General features: G+C 40.3%; 1 protein-coding gene across 3 annotated transcripts in view; it reads left to right on the plus strand.

Moving 5' to 3' along the window:
• Positions 1-16,228, plus strand: part of MAD1L1 (mitotic arrest deficient 1 like 1) — a 375,955-nt gene that overhangs the window by 112,038 nt on the left and 247,689 nt on the right. For all 3 annotated transcript variants that reach the window (XM_075058834.1, XM_075058837.1, XM_075058835.1), the window contains exon 11: positions 5,157-5,301. In XM_075058834.1, the coding sequence (XP_074914935.1) occupies positions 5,157-5,301 (145 nt within the window). The remainder of the gene's footprint in view (positions 1-5,156; positions 5,302-16,228) is intronic.

A 16,228-nucleotide genomic window follows, 5' to 3' on the forward strand; every position in this document is an offset into this window, starting at 1 on the left:
AGCTTTAAATAAAATATAGCCCATGTGATTACTGCCACTAAAGATGTTAATATTTTGTATCATTGCTCCTTCTGAATGTAGTAAGCAAGTAACAGATAACATGGAAATGTTGGCCTCCATAGTTCCCACTTGTGCGTGTCGCAGTAGCAGCGCAGTGTTTGAGAGCAGGGATGGATGCTGCTGCTTCAGTTTATTCACAATTTTGTATGTGAAGAAGAAAGGTAGCAGAAGAAGATGCCAAACAACCTTATTTTAATACAAATTAGCACCCAGACCTTTGACTTTTGAGCTGAAATACTTATAGCACTAAAATAATCTCCTCCTTCCTGATGTTTTTTTTTTCTAGTTTACCTGCCTTAAATTTGTTAGTTTAGGCAGCTCCATTCTGCAGCAGTGTTCTCAGAGCTCCCCTCCGTCTTTTCAGCAGCATTTTATAATGGATCAATTTTTTCCTTTTTTAGCATAAGATGGAAATTTTTCTGTTTTGCCAAGCCCCACCTTTTCTTTCCTGTGTCCTGGCCCTTTTTAAGTCAGACTGGTTTTATCGTCATCTTCTCCCTTCTGTTTTTCCTTTTGAATTCCCATCCCAGATGGTGGTGGTTCCTGTCGAGGCAGGTTGGGCAGAGGCTGAGGGGGGAAGAAGTCTGTGCCAGAAATTGGAGGTTGGAAGGAGCCTTGAGAGAGGGGACAGACAGGGGTGTTCTGCTGCTATCCACTGGACAATATGAAGACATGCTGGAGTTATCCTGTTGCTACTTATGCCTTCATGTGGGCTTATAAAACCCAGGGGAGAAGAACTGGAATGAAAAATAACATTTTTGTTCAAGCTCTCTGTTTATCAGTTTCCAGTGTGGTTTATGTCTTTGTGTGTACTGTCTATGAATGTGTAGATATGTTGAGAAGGCTGCAAGTTGTCAAGCCTCAGGAATGGGTGTGCTTTTCTTCATCCAAATGTCTTGCTACAAAACAATTTCCCTTGCTCCTTTTTGCCTCATTAGCTTGTGTGCTAACCTTTTTATTTTGGACCCTGTCATGAAGATGTTGATAGTTGCAGCCTTTTTCTTTTTTCTGTTATGTATGTGCGATAGCACTGTCATGGTATTTTCCCTCTGTGCATCTTCAGTGTTCTTCCCATCCATGCTCTCTGGTTTTTGGTGCTTCCTCTTTGATGTGATCCTCGTATCTGACAGTTGGCCCTGGTATGTGCAAGTGTCTCATCTTTTCCCGCATTGCAACATGACCCAGACAGTGTTGCTCTTCTAATTGTCTCTGTGCCACTGTGCGTTTCTTGTTTTCCTCTCAGGTTGATATACAGACTGGTTCTGGCATCCTGTTTGCTTTCCCTGTTATTTTTTTTAGTATCTCTGAGGTGGTAACTTGGCTACCAAAAGGATGGAATGATTAAAATAATGTTTTATGGATCATTGGGGGGGGAAAAAAAGCTGTCAGCTGCTTTTGTAATTTGTTGAAGGAGATTATTAAAATGTATCTTATAGCTTCAGTATTCACTCTCTGCCGTCATTGTTCTCAGTCTTTCAAAGAACATTCTGGAAAATGAAGTTTTATCATTAAGATTACATTAAAGTGGATTACAGAAGGGAAGAGCAAAATATGAAGAGTCTCAGCAGCTCAGAACAGAAAGATGTTGGCATCTCATTCAATGGGATGTGCAAGAAGGAACATTAATAGGCTGATAAACAGAAATGACTTTTTCCCTTTAAGGCTTAAAAGGTTTACTTTGAACTTGCAAAGATTTTTAGAAATGCCAGTTCTCCAAGCTTATGTTGAACGGAGAACTTTGGGCCTGCTTTATTTTATTTTTTTAATGCTTGTTTTGAGTGAGCAATTACTTTTGAAAAGCCAGAGGTGTCATCAGTGTGGAAGAAGAGTGCCCACGTTGAACTTTTAACAGCATTTGCTGCTGGACACCTACATTCAAATCCTGTTTTGTGTCAATGAGGAATATAACTTTCTTTCTCGATTTTTTCTTATAGAGACATTTAATGTTGTATTTGGTGCAGTTTCTGGAAGAATTATCAATCTGTCTTAAGAGAGGAAGAAGGGATCTCAATAATTTGCTTTGGCATGGTGTGGAGGGTTTTAAGGAAGTAGGATTTCATGCTTCCTCTAGCAAGGAAACCTATGGTAACAGAGTCAGTTCAGAGAGTTTGAGTATTGTCTCTGCTTTCATAGACATCTCTGGCATTTAAATTTTATGTACATTAACATCACATGTGATCTGAGGCTGAAACATAAACAGATGGTGGTGTTCTTTCCAAACACCATGCAATGGCTTAGGAAATTGCCCATTTGTCTCTCTTTGCTTAACTTTTCTCGTGTTTTAAAAGTCATTTTCCAACCTAGTTCAAGAGGTATGTGTGTGGCAGAATGTCTGTGTTCTCCATGAGATGTGAATCTCAAATATTTTTCATTATTTCAGGAAGGAAACCTAGCACATATCTCATTTTTCTTTGTGAATGTCAACTCAATCATAATCCGTAAGTCTACTCAGCATTTATAGAAATAGGTCACAATATTGGGAGATTAGGAAAAAAAAATTCTCCATTGTCCTATCAAAATGTTTTGCAATAATCAAATATGAGATTCTGGCTGTTTTGTAGTGTTTAATCTTATGTTTGCATTTTTTCTGTTGTTCTGACCCTAATCAGGACTAAGTTTCTTTGATAGAGCAAATAATATCTGCAGTAAGGTTTCTGTAGTGCGATTTAATTTGTTATAACACAGTTGATGAAGTTTTTGTACCTATATTTACCCTATGCATAAAAAAAAAATATTGTTGAACAAACTCTAATGAATCTTAAGACAGTAGCTGAGGTTACCTAGTCTCACCCATCCGTTCTGCCCTGTGTTGGAGGCTGACCTGTTGCAAACCTGCTAGGCTGGCACATATGCATGGGTGTAAAGTCTGTCTTAGCACAAGCTTAGCGAAGTCTGTCTTGGTACAAGCCCCATGGAAAGGGGGATAAGTGTTTTAAGCCTAGGATTTTGAGAGGCATGGTGTGATGAATTTTCCTGTTACATTTTAAGATGTTGCCCAAGTTGTGTCCATCTACCAGAAATTACTGTCAGCCTAAATTGCCCCTGAAGGGGTGTTCAAGATATAGGATACTGTATTGTGAACTGAGCAGCTGAGGTGTGAGCACATGTTTGCATTTGCTAGCTATACTGCAAAGTGGTAACCTCCAACAAAAGGATGGGCTGGAGACCGGTGGTGGGTAGCTTTATAATTTGGCAGCTGTAACTTCTGAATGTTGTGAGGTTTGTACATTGGAAGTAATCACTTCTTGAGTGACATATATGTGCTTGTGACATTTGACCACTTAACTTTATCCCATATTTCACAGTATGCCAGGACTCAACCTGCTATTTGTTGTCTTTGGATGTTGGTTTCTAGGAAGTTTTTTAATATTGGATTTATTTTGTTGAATCTGACAAGAGTTGATTCTCTACTTCATCCTGTGGAATTCTTGCATTGTTCAGTAAGCAAAAGGCTAGTGTTTCTATTAAGTATCCACAAGACTGAATTTGAGATGTTTGCTGAGGTTGGGATGGGGAAGGGAGCATCCAGTGCAAGGCTGGCACTGCTTCATGTTCCATCGCCACAGACACTACTCTTGGGCACAGGTTCCCTTTTTGAATGATTAATTAAAACAGAACCAAGGAAGTAGTGGTGCCCTGGTAATGAAATTATCCATTTTCAAATGCAGATTTGAAGCCCTCTTGATGAACTTTCCCACCTGAATACAGCAATGAAGAGACTATTTCACAGTCCCTGATTATTAAATTGGTCTGTGAATGGTTCCAAATTGAACTGGAGCTTTAAACAGGCTTCTAATTAATCCAGTGTTTTAAAGTACATGTTTTTCTTCAAGGAGGAGGATTTTGAGGTAGGGGCACAGCTGCTTGGAGATTTTGGTGAATTCCTATATAAATTTCCCAAGAAGCACAATTTGGTGACCTGGCAGTGCACGATGTATCTGATTTACGCTAAGAGTATCTTTTAAGGTAGTGTTCCCTTTCGGATCTATCTAAACACTACCTTAATGATAGTGCTATTTTATTTAAAAGCATTTTTATTTATTTTCTTTTAATTATAATGGTAAAGAATACCCCTCTGAAGCACTCATAAATTTTCCAGTGTTGCTTTTAGCATCAGAGAAACAAAGATCTTCTGTTCCTGACTAAGCTAGAGATGTTGGTTTTGATCTTTCTAGCTTGCTTGAGGGTTTTCGACTTGTGTGCAATACTTTTTTTTATGTCCTGCTCACTCTTTAAATACTTAGTTAGTGCAGTCCTGGATAAACTTGCCATACTTAAATTATGAACTGACTTTTACCATCACAAGTATTATTTCACTCATATTTTGTTATTGATCAAGTACTTTGCCAGCATACTTGATCTGTGATGAGCTGCTCGATTTGTGCCTTGGAACAGCTGTCCATTAGTGTCCCAGCAGCAGAGTGAGTATCTGAAGGGCATGCATGAAGAACATCTGCAGGAATACATGGATAATTGTGTGTCACCATGTCATGCTGCGCAGAGAGCTGAGAAGAAGAGGGACCAAGCTATTTGGCTTAATTGAGAATCGTGTCCACACTGCAAAAGAAGTGCTAATCACCTGGCCTCAGAAGACATTTCTCTTCCAATATAGATTGCTGGCAAGAGCAATGTGCAGGTGGTGGCTATAATTACTTGCTGAGTATTATCTGTCTGTCAAAGCAGATCATATTAAACCTCAGTTTTACTTCTATTTTGTTAGAAAAAAAATGAAAAGGTACAGTAGAACCCAAGATTATGTGTCATTTGTTGAAAACAAGCATCTTCTCAAATCAAGCCAGTTGATTTTGAAATAGATATGCAATTATTTAAATGCTTTGTATATGTGAGGTTCCAGTAGTTGTCTTGTGCTGAGCAAGAAGGCTGTCACTGGGATGGTTCTCCTCTCATATCTCTTTCTGAGAACAGCTGATAATGAGACTGCAACTACTCGGTTTCCAGTGGTGCAACTGTAAGATGAAATGGCACCAGCCCCTGTGTCCTGGTATCATGGTGATGCTTCTCCTCTCAGACTTTTCTGATCTGTCTGACTAAGAGACAGTGGTCAAGATTTCACAAGTCTGTGTTATCTTTCTTAGTGCCCGAATACTAGAGAAGGCCCGGCAGCAGCTACAGGAAGAAGTACTACGGATTCAGAGCCAGCTCTTGGATGAGAAGAAGAAACGTGAGCAGCACGAAGCACTGGTCAGACGGCTGCAGAAACGTGTACTGCTACTCACCAAGGTGAGTTTCTAGACAATGTTTGGAAAAGCCCGTGTCCTTATTTCTTTCCTCTAGGTGCAGTCCTTGCTATTTCTTCTTTGTTCACCTCTGTAACTGCTACTACAAAGTTGCTATGGGGTCTTCGTATAGTGGGTGTTATAAGACACGTGAAATTTGTATTTAGGACTCCATTACAATAAAAGTACTAGTTCATCCTAAGGCTTTGCTAGGGTTCCCCCATCTGGGCTCATGCTGTGTTGGCGATACGTGACTTTGTCCCAGGCTTGACATTTGTGCGAGAGCAGAGAATTGAATCATGTTGTCGCTAGAGTGTTTTGAGCCACTGAAGGGAATTTATAATGGCTTTGGCTGCATCGCCTCCTTTCCTAAAGAGAACGAAACGACGGCACCTTGTCAACTGTTCCTGTGGAAAAACAATTTACAGAGAGTAAGAGATTTGCCGCCTTCTTACGCTGAGAAGTCTGTTCAAATGTAATGGTAGGCACTAGACCAGTAAATTGAAAATACGTTTTAAGATTCTTTCTATAGGATATATCAAAGAAGCCTGCATTATCCTATATCAGGTATGCACTCGTGATGAAATTCTGTACAATAATTTTGAAGTCTGTAGAGCATTGAAAACTTTATATTGAATTCTGAGAGTGCTCTTTCCCAAAGGGAATAATAATTCTCTATAGTCAGAATGATAGTTACTTCACTTTCCAAGAATACTCCTTACAAAACTTCACTCATCTGAGCAATCTCCCTGATGTTATAAAGCTGCTCACGCAAGTAAGCTTATGTGTGTGCATAACGTCAGACTCAAGTAGTTAGAGCATGTGAGGGGGAGCCAGGCACATCACTGTGTACGGGGAGGAAAGATGCTGGTTTAGGAGTGTCTGAGCAAAAGGGAAAGGAGCTGTTTGGTTGCCTGTGCTTTAGGCTTTAATTTTCAGTGTTGACTAAAGCATTTTGATCGATTTTAATTGTGCTGCACCCAATTCTGTGTAATTCCGTGTCATTGTTGAGCCAAAGAAGCTGTGATATATGGTGCAGTAAGCAGGGCTTCTTGACGCATGAAGCAGCCACTTTACAAGAGGATATTCTATCAGATCTTCTGGCTGCAAAATTTGATGCCATGGAGAGTCACATAAGTGAGAAGAGAAAAACGACAGCAGTTCTTTCTGCTTCACACTGAGGTAGACACTGCAGTCAGGGTGGATGGACCAAACTCTCTCCATGGAAACAGAAAAGGCATCTCTTCTTAGTCTTCCTAATACCCCCAGCAGCAGACAGCCCTCCGTAGTGTTCTAGTTTGTTACTGGCATGGCTGGATATGACACAGGTGGATACTGAACCTAATAAAAATCCTTCCTTTACAACCTTCTCAGCTGTCTAGCATTGCGCTGGGCTGCTCAGCCCTGAAGGAAGTTTCTCAGATCATTTCTAAAATATTCCCTTTGTTAACTTATTTCCAGTTCTCAGCAGAAACATGTTTTGTTGTAGAACACAAAATATTATTACTTTTCTTTAAATACTGGACAAAAAGACAACAGTACTTTGTCACGTAATGGATTGTACCCTAATTTATATAGAAAGACAGAGTCTTTGCTTTGTTTGCTATCCTCCCCCTGAAGAGTAGAGGAAACGTTGGAAATGTCCTTCATCAGACCATGACAAATAAACTCCTGTTTTGACAGTGGAAGTTTTCAGTGTGCTCAATGATTCCTCAACTGACGTGTTTTAAAGGAATAAAGACTTTGCTGTTCTCTGAAAATTTATATTCCAGAGAATGCTAGGCGTCCTTTGTGAAGAAGTACATGCATTATGGTACTTGGGCAATCTATCCTTGGCACTGTTTCTCCCGCTGGTTGCTCTTCTCATGCAAAACCAGAAGGAGGAATTCCATTTAATTAAAAAAGTAGGATATTGTGATTTAAAATGAGATTGAGCAAATATATTGCCTGTTAAAAATAATTATTTTACATTGAAAGCATATCACCTAGAATGGTATTTAATCATCTAATTAGTGGCATCAGTCGTACAGTGTCCTTCTATGTAATTTGAGAATGGAAAAGATGAGCGCTCTCTATTGAATCTTTGTCTTGTTAAATAGGACTGTGAAAATCTAATTTGGGGGAGACTATTATATATATGATTGAATTGCTATTGCTTTTGATAGTGTGATTTTTGCATTTGTGTATATTTGACCCTCCAGTAGGGCAGTGAATCTGTTCCTGTATGCTGAGCAAATAAGGATTGAAAGGCATCAGATGTGTTTAACAGTGCAAGTTTAATGCAGTAATAGCTATCTTTTCTTTTGGCTCAAATAGTAACCTGGAAGTCTCAGGCCTTGAATATGTTTTAAAAGACCAATAGAAAATGATAAACTGTTCTTCATCTGATAACAGCAGTGTCTAATATTTTAATAGTAAACATACTGTCTTCAAGAGGTACTTGCTTTGCCAATCTGATTCCTTCTCAACTTTTATGGCTATTGAATTTTTTTCCTCAAAAGTCAAGCAATACTTTTTGGTTTTCACAGATTGCCTGTCTCACTTGTTCAGTTTTGTTCATTTTCTACTTGCCACAGTCTCTGTCTTTCTTGGTTGCTCTCATATTTCCATTTCAGTGCATTTAACTTCTCCCTCCATTGCTTGCTTCCTCGCCTCATTTGCTTCTTTTGGGCTTTCTTGACCTTACTTGGGCCTTTCCAGTTGGTTTACTATTTGGAATTGGCATAATTGTCAGTCTAGGATACTTTGGTGAGTCACTACAAATCTCTCTTCCCTGGCAGACTTGAAGAACAGTGTTCTCCACTCTTTGACGTACTAGTGCAGTGGTCCAGCCCAATTGATTCCACCTCTGACAGTGGGCTGGCGTAGGAGCTGTGTCCTGGTTATTCCTGTTGACAAACTGCTGTTTAGAACATGTTAGTTGATTAGTTTTTCCCATATGTCCTTGTAAATCAGGGCAGTACTGAAGTTTTCTGATCTACATGTTTTCAGTGAAACATAAGACTAGATTTGGACACCCTAGAGGTTTTCAGACATTGATGGCTTGAAGGTATCTCCTGGAGTGTCACTCTATTCACTTAAGGTGATGAAAAAGAAATTGATGTTTGAACGGATGTATTCACTTGCTCTTTTAGAAATCCACTTGGCTGGGCTCGCTGTCTGTTATGCTGTCTTTTTGCTTTGGCTTTGCTCAGAGTTTTAGGGAAATCTCTAATCTTTGCTTTATTACCTGAAGTAGTTCAGATATAGCAGTAGTGGGAGATATCTGAAATGCTGGGGAAAGACCTAGTCCACCTCTGCCCTTTTTCCTGTTTGATTTACTGTTGTATTGGCTTTGAATGCCATGTTTACCTACACAGTTTCCTACCCTTTCTGAAAAACCTTATCTGAGTGCAAGCAGCTGATTGAGTCAGTATTTAATGGAAAGAAAGCTCTTGTCTATTTGTTTCAGGAGGGCAGCTTTCAGGAGACACAAATGGACCTTGTGCAGCAGAAGCGAGGCTGGAGAAAAGCAATAAAGGCACGCTGAAGGGTTCCCAAAGCTTTCTGATGTGGAGGGCCAAAAGTTGTCTTGCATGGATCTTTTTAGGGTTGTCACCTCCTCCTCTCCTCGTGTGATTAACCCTGAGCTGTATTCCTTACTTAGCTGCTGTTAGGGTTCAGACCTGCCAGCCTCTTCTCCTGCACACCTGCAGTTCAGTGACTCCTTAAACAGTTATTTCTTCTACGCACAGAGCTGGTGGACATAACTGCATGAAGCTGCAGAGTGAGTAGGAACAGCCTATAACACGTGCAGCAGATTTGACCAGAGCCAAATGCCCTGCTTTTTTGCAGCCAGTGTGTGATCCTTTGCGGGAAGCTCTTGCCCATTTGCATATACCAAAACTCAAAATGGGAAACCCAATTTCAGCTACTTCTTGTAACTTATTCCAAAGAAGCCTGAATTGCTTCTCAGATTGTAGACTTTGTGAATGTACACTGTCCTAATTGCATCCCTTGCTCTTGTATAAGGCATAATGCAGCAAATGAATTAATCTGATTGTACTGGATGTTTTTTTTTTTGCTTTGTTTATTTCTAGTCTGTGCATTTGTCTGCCTTTGGGTACTCCACTGCCTGGAGAAGAGGCTGAAAAATTCCATTTTTTTTCCTAAGCTTTCAACCAGATCATGTGATCTGATAGGAAATCTGTTTTCATTGAGACATAATTTAGGCCATCACCATAAAAGTTGGAGATTAAACAAGTATTGATTAACCAACTCCAGCTGACTGTACCACATGTTGCTGGAGATATTTTTGCAAGAGTCAGTGCGAAGTATGTAAGTGACTCCCAGAGCTGAGAATGGCAGAGATGCATCAGAAATGGGACTAGGTAATTAAACTGTTCATTAAGCATGGCAGATGCAGAGTTCATGACTTGATTTGCCATCTGCTTTGTTTTGTAATCAGTAAAGATTTAAAATAATGCTGACGGTTTCCGTGTCATATTGGGTCCTGCATTGTATTTTTTCTTAGGGGGTAGATGATTTTAAAGCACGAGGAAAGATCTTAAAGTTCTGGGGGTTCAGCAAAGTGGGTGAATTAACCCTTTTCCTGGGATATGTAAAAAACTAGCTTTAAATATTGCACTGAGTGGCAATAAAAACAGCCACTCTGGAAAACAGTTGCCTTGCAACAGACCTTCTTTTGGGTATCATACCCTGTGCTCTGTGTCCAGGTAGCGCAGACGGCTTTGGGCAGAACTGAGCCGCTCCTCTGTGTTATGAGTAGTATCAAATGCTTTTCCCTGGCTATTATGATATGATGTTTCTTCCTTCCTTCAATCCACTTCATGACTCCATGTATATCATTTAAGCAGTGCCATTACTCATGCATCACCAGCTGTGCTGCCACTGTATATGTGATTGTTAACTGCTGTCAGCCTGACCCTTGCCAGTCCTTTCCCTCTGCTCACCGTGTCTCCCCTTCGCAGACTTTTATAAACCCATGGAAGTTATCTTCCTTTTTATGCCTGCAAAGAAATACATTTTAAAGCAATTCCACTGCTCCCTCTTCTGTGATTCAGCGAGGCAGGTTTTGTCGGGTGAGGTAGTGCTTACTGGATCATCATGCGTGCTTAAGAAGAGGGAGACAAGGCGCTCTGTGTTTGAAAGAGGCTCAGCAACCTTTTAGATTGAGCACAGTTCCCTTTAATTTCAAGTTGCTTCTATTAATCAGTTAAATAATTTCAGAGAAAAGGTGATTGGTAGTTATGGGCAGAGGGGGATGATAGCAAGGGAAGAGAGAAGAACATTAACTGCTGTGGGACAGAGAGAAAGAAGTAATTGCTGCCTGTGGTTGTGTACAGGGGGTTTGAACAGGTCTCTGCTGAATTGTAATTTTTAGTATTCAGTAACATCATGAATTTTAACTCCCAGACTTCTCTTGTAGGGTGCCTTTTTTAAAGGATGAGGACTAACAGGTCAGAGATGAGGTAGATGCTTTTATGAAAAATCTCACCTCTCCTGCCTGTGAGCTGGTGTTATATTGATCCCGAGTTCAGTCTGGTACAGGGTGGTTGTTGGGCTTCGTGTTTGTGGTTTACACAGGAATGTCTGGGTTACTGGATAAAGCATGCTAAGTTTTGTAAGGAGAAAGTGGGATTTGGAAGTTTGATGACTGCTGCTGTAGACATTTTCTGCTGGGGTGAGGAACTATCACATTTTGTGTTTGCTTTTGTTGGTCTTTGACAGCCTTGTGTCTTGTGAGGTGGAGGTGCTTCAGGGAAAGAGAGTTCTGGGAGGATTTCTTTTCATACTAGGGGTTTTTTTTCCTCCTGTATAACCCAAATTTGTTGTGATTTTTTGAATAACTTCTTCCTGTTACTTACTGTCATGTGTTGATCGTGATCCACCTAACCACCTTCTGGAGCTCGGGCAGCTGCCTCCCAAATGTAGCAGAGTTGGAGGTAATTTGCTGTACCACTCTTTGCCTGCAATAGATGATCTACAAGGAGATACTGCAAATATTTATTCTGGCAACACTTTTCCTGTCTGTTGTTTTTTTTAAATGTCTGTCACTGGTCTACTTTACCTTTCTTAATCGTCTTGCTGTCCCCATTGTAAGGACCTTTAAACCATGCTCTCGCCTTCCATATGTAACAGCTTTCTAGGATCTATTGACCTAATTTCAAATGTCTCTAGATATCAGAGTTTGAGAGTGATTTTTCTCTTTTGTCTGTACCCCGCAATTTGTCTGCTTCTGGGTTTTATTTAGCTTGTAATAGAGTGGCCTGTCTATAGTTTTCATGGAAGTTGCTACAGAAAATAGAAAAGAACATATATAAATTTTATCAGCCTTACCATAGTCTTGACCACATTACACAAGTCACTCAGCTCTGCAACTATAGAAACATAGCAGTGTTGGTGGCTTCACCCTGCCTTTCTCATGAACCAGTCATAACATTTAATGAAATGGTTTCATCTGCAGTGCCTGCGCTGCCCTTTCTGTAACATGCTGATCAGAATCCCCCAATACTCTAAAGGCAATTTTTGCAGAGATTTGTACAATGACAGACTAACTTTGTGCTGATTTATACTGATGCTTCGTTATATTCATTACAAGATCTTATTTGCATGCTTGACATTTAAAAATATTGTGTTTGGAAAGTGTTATTTAGTTTGAGACCTTTATTAAGCAACCTCAGTCTAAGAGTTTAATTGTTACTGATAGCTAAGAGTATAATTACCTCAGTAAAATATCATGACTATATTAAGCAAATGGAAATTGTCTTCTAGAATAAAGTGAGTACAAGCCATTTTCCTTTGAAACAGGCTGTTGCACGAGGCCTGCTAATACAATTTACTAAAGCAATTGCAAAATCTCTCTATAAAGAATGGATAAGGAGAGTGAAATCGATGTGTTTGGAGAAGAGGTTGTCTGTAGTAGTTTCGAAGCAGTGCACAAGGACCATTTGGAAGGAGAAGTATCTTTAAACCAGAAAATATTACTGTTTTTCAAGCAAGATTTCCAGATTTCTGAAAGACAGGAGAAATGTGTGTTTTCTGGCATGCACTCCCAGACAAGTGCATGCTTGTCTTTTGCTTGGTTTTCTTTGTTTGACACGAACTTTGTTACTTTGCCTGATTTGGTCATAGGTTTACCGCTCTTTTTACTCAATGAAGAAAGTATCGGAGTTGCTGAGTTCTCACTTCCTTATCCTGTTCCAAAATGACTTTTCAAAGCCTAAGCGTTCCTTTAGTTTCTGACTTGTCAGTCTGCATCTGTTGAAGGGCTCTCTGGATCTGAGATGACTGAGCTTGCTCACTGGCTGTGGGCACTGCAGATGTTTGGAGCATGGTCTGCCCTTGCCTTCTTGCTTTCCATCAGATCCTCTCTGGTGAGACCTTTTGCTCTTGATCTGGTGTTGCCCTCATTCTTCATAGCTAGTGGATAAATTTGCCTTTTCATTGACTTTGGATGTTCTACTTCTTTGTGTACCTGTATGGGCACCTATAGGAATTTGTCCCACAGAGGCATGAAGGTGATAGGCTTTGTTAGAGTAAAGCTTAGTCACCTGAGGACTTTCGACATGGAAATGGTGAATGTTAGCTTCAAATGACCAGCCTGGAGGCAGAATATGAATTGACTCATGGGCCTTGCTCCCCTTTCCCTTTTAGAAGCATGAAAGAGCTCATAAAAGTTATCTTAGCAATTTTTGGGGAGCCAATTCTATGTAATTCTTTCTCTTGCCTTTTTATGTATCTGGTAAACCTTGTAATGATAAAAGTATGGAGATCCTTACTATCTTTATATCCGATGCTTTTGAGGTGGAGGCACAAGGACAGCCTCTGTATTCTTATTGATGTTATGTCTGATATAATTTCTATTTAAGCAAGGGGTTTTTAAAATTTTATAACAATTCAGAATATGCAGCAAAGTTAAAAGTTATGTGTTATTTTATGAGGTATTTTTGAAGGGCTATAGGAATGTGATCTTTTTTCCCAGAATACTGACTGGGTTCTGCTTTGTTCTACCACCACTAGATATTAATGCTCCATGCTAAGAGGTTAGATTATGAAAATTAGAAATATACCCATAAAAGAATTTATTTGACCTTCAGTTCTCATATTTCTCTGAGAGAAAGGGCTGTAGGACTTCTAAAGGTAAAATATTCAATAAAAAGAAATTAGGTTAATCCAATGTTATGGCTGAGAATTTAACTCACCCAGGTCAGGTAATTCAAAGTTATAGTTCCCTTGATGCGTGTGCTGTAACATTTATTCCTTAGCTTCTCAGCCCTGAATTATGAAGGATGGTTGAGCGGATATGGCAGAGAAGCAAGCGAGAAGATGGATGGGTGGAATGAGGGAGTTACTGTTAAGGGAAGTCGGGCAGAACAAACCTCACTTCTGCTCCTGGCAAGCAAGGGAAGGGCGAACAGCAAAGAGGTCGCCAAGTGAGGTATCTAGGCCTGGGCTTGGGCGGCATCCAAGGGCAGGGGAAGGGACTTTGGATTTCTGAACAGCAGGCTCTACAATACTAGCTAGGATAAGCTGCACAAAAAGTTTTTTTTGCATTTCTTTGTTCCTTGAATACTTATGGTTTGAAGTCATTAATATCTGTGCCTCTTAGAGTGGTGGTATTGCCACAAGAACTGCAGCTCTGAATCTCTGACTTCTCTATGTTATAATTCTCAGCCATAAAACTGGATTAACTGGGTTTGCTTCAAGTTGAATCACAGTGGATTTTTTTAAAGGATAGGAGAGAGACATAATTAAGTAATTGCACAGTAGCTTATTTCAACATGTGATGTGAGCCTCTGGTAAGAACAGCTGCACTACTCAGACACCAGTCACTCTGAGCATCCTTTCAAATGAAGACCCAAAATCTTTATGAAACTGAAGGACTGTCTGGAGAATTAAGGAGTTTTGAATTGCTCCTGGCACAGCATCATGCAGTCCTAACTATTTTGTTCAGTACATGTTCACAACATCTCAGGTCAAGCATTGCTTAAATTGATGAATATATTAGAAGTCAAATGAGTTTTTTCAAAGTGTTGTGGAAATGGTCTTTGACCCATGATTTGTTGCATTGAGGAGAAATGAACTGTTCCGTGTTTTATGAGCACATTTGCTTAGGTAGTATTTCAGAGACAGCAACATTATTTAATAGAAAATGTAGCAAATTTGAAGAATTGGTCTAGTTTCAGTTAATGAATGCTGATTGATGTCATGAGATTATTATATTACAAGTTTCTCAGTGTACAGGACATCTGCTGTTTAGGTTTTTTTTTTTAGTGTTGTGTGGGACATTTAGACCAGGAGCTGTGAAGAACCATTAACCATAAATTTTCCTGTTCAGGTGGAAGCAATGTGGGGCAGTGGGGGAACTGAGGTTTAATTTTCTCTCTGTATGAATCCAGAGCCTCAGGATTTCTCCAGAAATATCACTACCTTTTTTGAAGTTGGGAATTTGGAAGGGGATTTATAGGTAAACAAAGTATGAGCATGAGACAGGAAAAGAAGATAAGCTTTTTACAGCAAGATGATGTTTAACTTTCTTCCTGTCAGGAGGAGGAGGAGAACTATTTTTATGAGAGTCTTATGATTTCTAGAGGTTGTATGTAGGAAGATCCTACAACCCTACGGGGCGTCCAAGCTGCTTTTTAAGTATAGGGAAGCAGAGCTAGAGCAATGTTTAAATATGTCCGTCTGTAGTTGTGTCTATGTCTCCTTACATTCCTTGGGTAGCGAAGAAAAAAGATTGTCTAAGGATTCCAGCAAATGTGTCCCTTTGCTTGCCACTGTGTTGGGTCTTTAGGAAGTGAAATGTGCTTACTCCGGTGCCGTACCATCCCAGGTACTTGCTCCTGTATGCAGCACTGAGGGAATAGGAGACTACAGCCTACTTGGTCTTCTAGCGGCTGTTCTTTTGGGTGCCACAAGACTGTGTGTAAGGAATTGAGACAAAGTGGTTGAAGTGAAAGTAATTGAAGGGGGGAGCATTTTTAAACTGATCACTTTTCCGCAAGTGTTTGAGAAGGTTTGTGCTGATCTTGTGTGAAGGAGCTGCAAACACCTGGAGGGCTGGGTTTGACATCGGTGGCAAATATTTTTCACAGAAAAAATTGCATTCTGCTAATTTGCTGTGACAGCCCATGCTGTAACTGCAAGATCTGTTGTTTTGCTGCAGCTGAATACTCTTCTCCCCTGCCCCTTTGCTGCACCCAAGACGTGAGTGAGGCTTCCTCTGTTCATTTTTCTCCACGCGGCTTAGGCACTCTGAAGCTCACGTTTGCTTGTCCTGAGTGCCTGTAAGGAGCTGTAAAAACTAAATATAGAAAGAATTGGATGACAGGACTCAGGGCTCACTGTCCTTGTGTGCATCTGAAGGAGAGGTTCATACTACAACAAGCAGCAGTTCGTAGGTAGAGCTTTGACCTACCTGACTGTATAATGCGTAGGTTTGGATTGAGGTAGATGGGGTCCGTTGTGCTCGAAGCCCCATGGGCTCAACCTCTGTGGGACAAAGCCTCCATGTCCCTCTGTGAGACAGTGCCAAGAACTCATTCCCCTTTCAGGGAGAGGAGATCCTCTTACTCCCTTTCTTCCTCTGAGCAGCAGGGGCTTTCTTCCACTGGGAGAAGCAGTTGGAAGAGTCCCTGCTCCCACACCCTTTCTTCTGGGCCTCAGATGGGAGATGTCTAGGTTACAGGTAGGTCCAGGACCAGCAGCTGGTTGTTATTGCTTTCATGGATGAGAGAGTAGCTGGGAAGACTAATTCTATGCATTAAATGTGATTAAATTAAAGATAAGGATGGATGTGAAGTGATGTTTCTTTCACTATGCGCACACAGCATAGAGCCATGTGCTTCTACAGGGCAAGTGCAAAATGAATTTGCAAAATGAATGTGAAGTTCTCAAAATGATCTACTGTCTGAATTAGCAATTTA

The sequence above is a fragment of the Buteo buteo genome, chromosome 27 (assembly GCF_964188355.1).
Source record: "Buteo buteo chromosome 27, bButBut1.hap1.1, whole genome shotgun sequence".
In the NCBI taxonomy this organism is placed as follows: domain Eukaryota; kingdom Metazoa; phylum Chordata; class Aves; order Accipitriformes; family Accipitridae; genus Buteo; species Buteo buteo.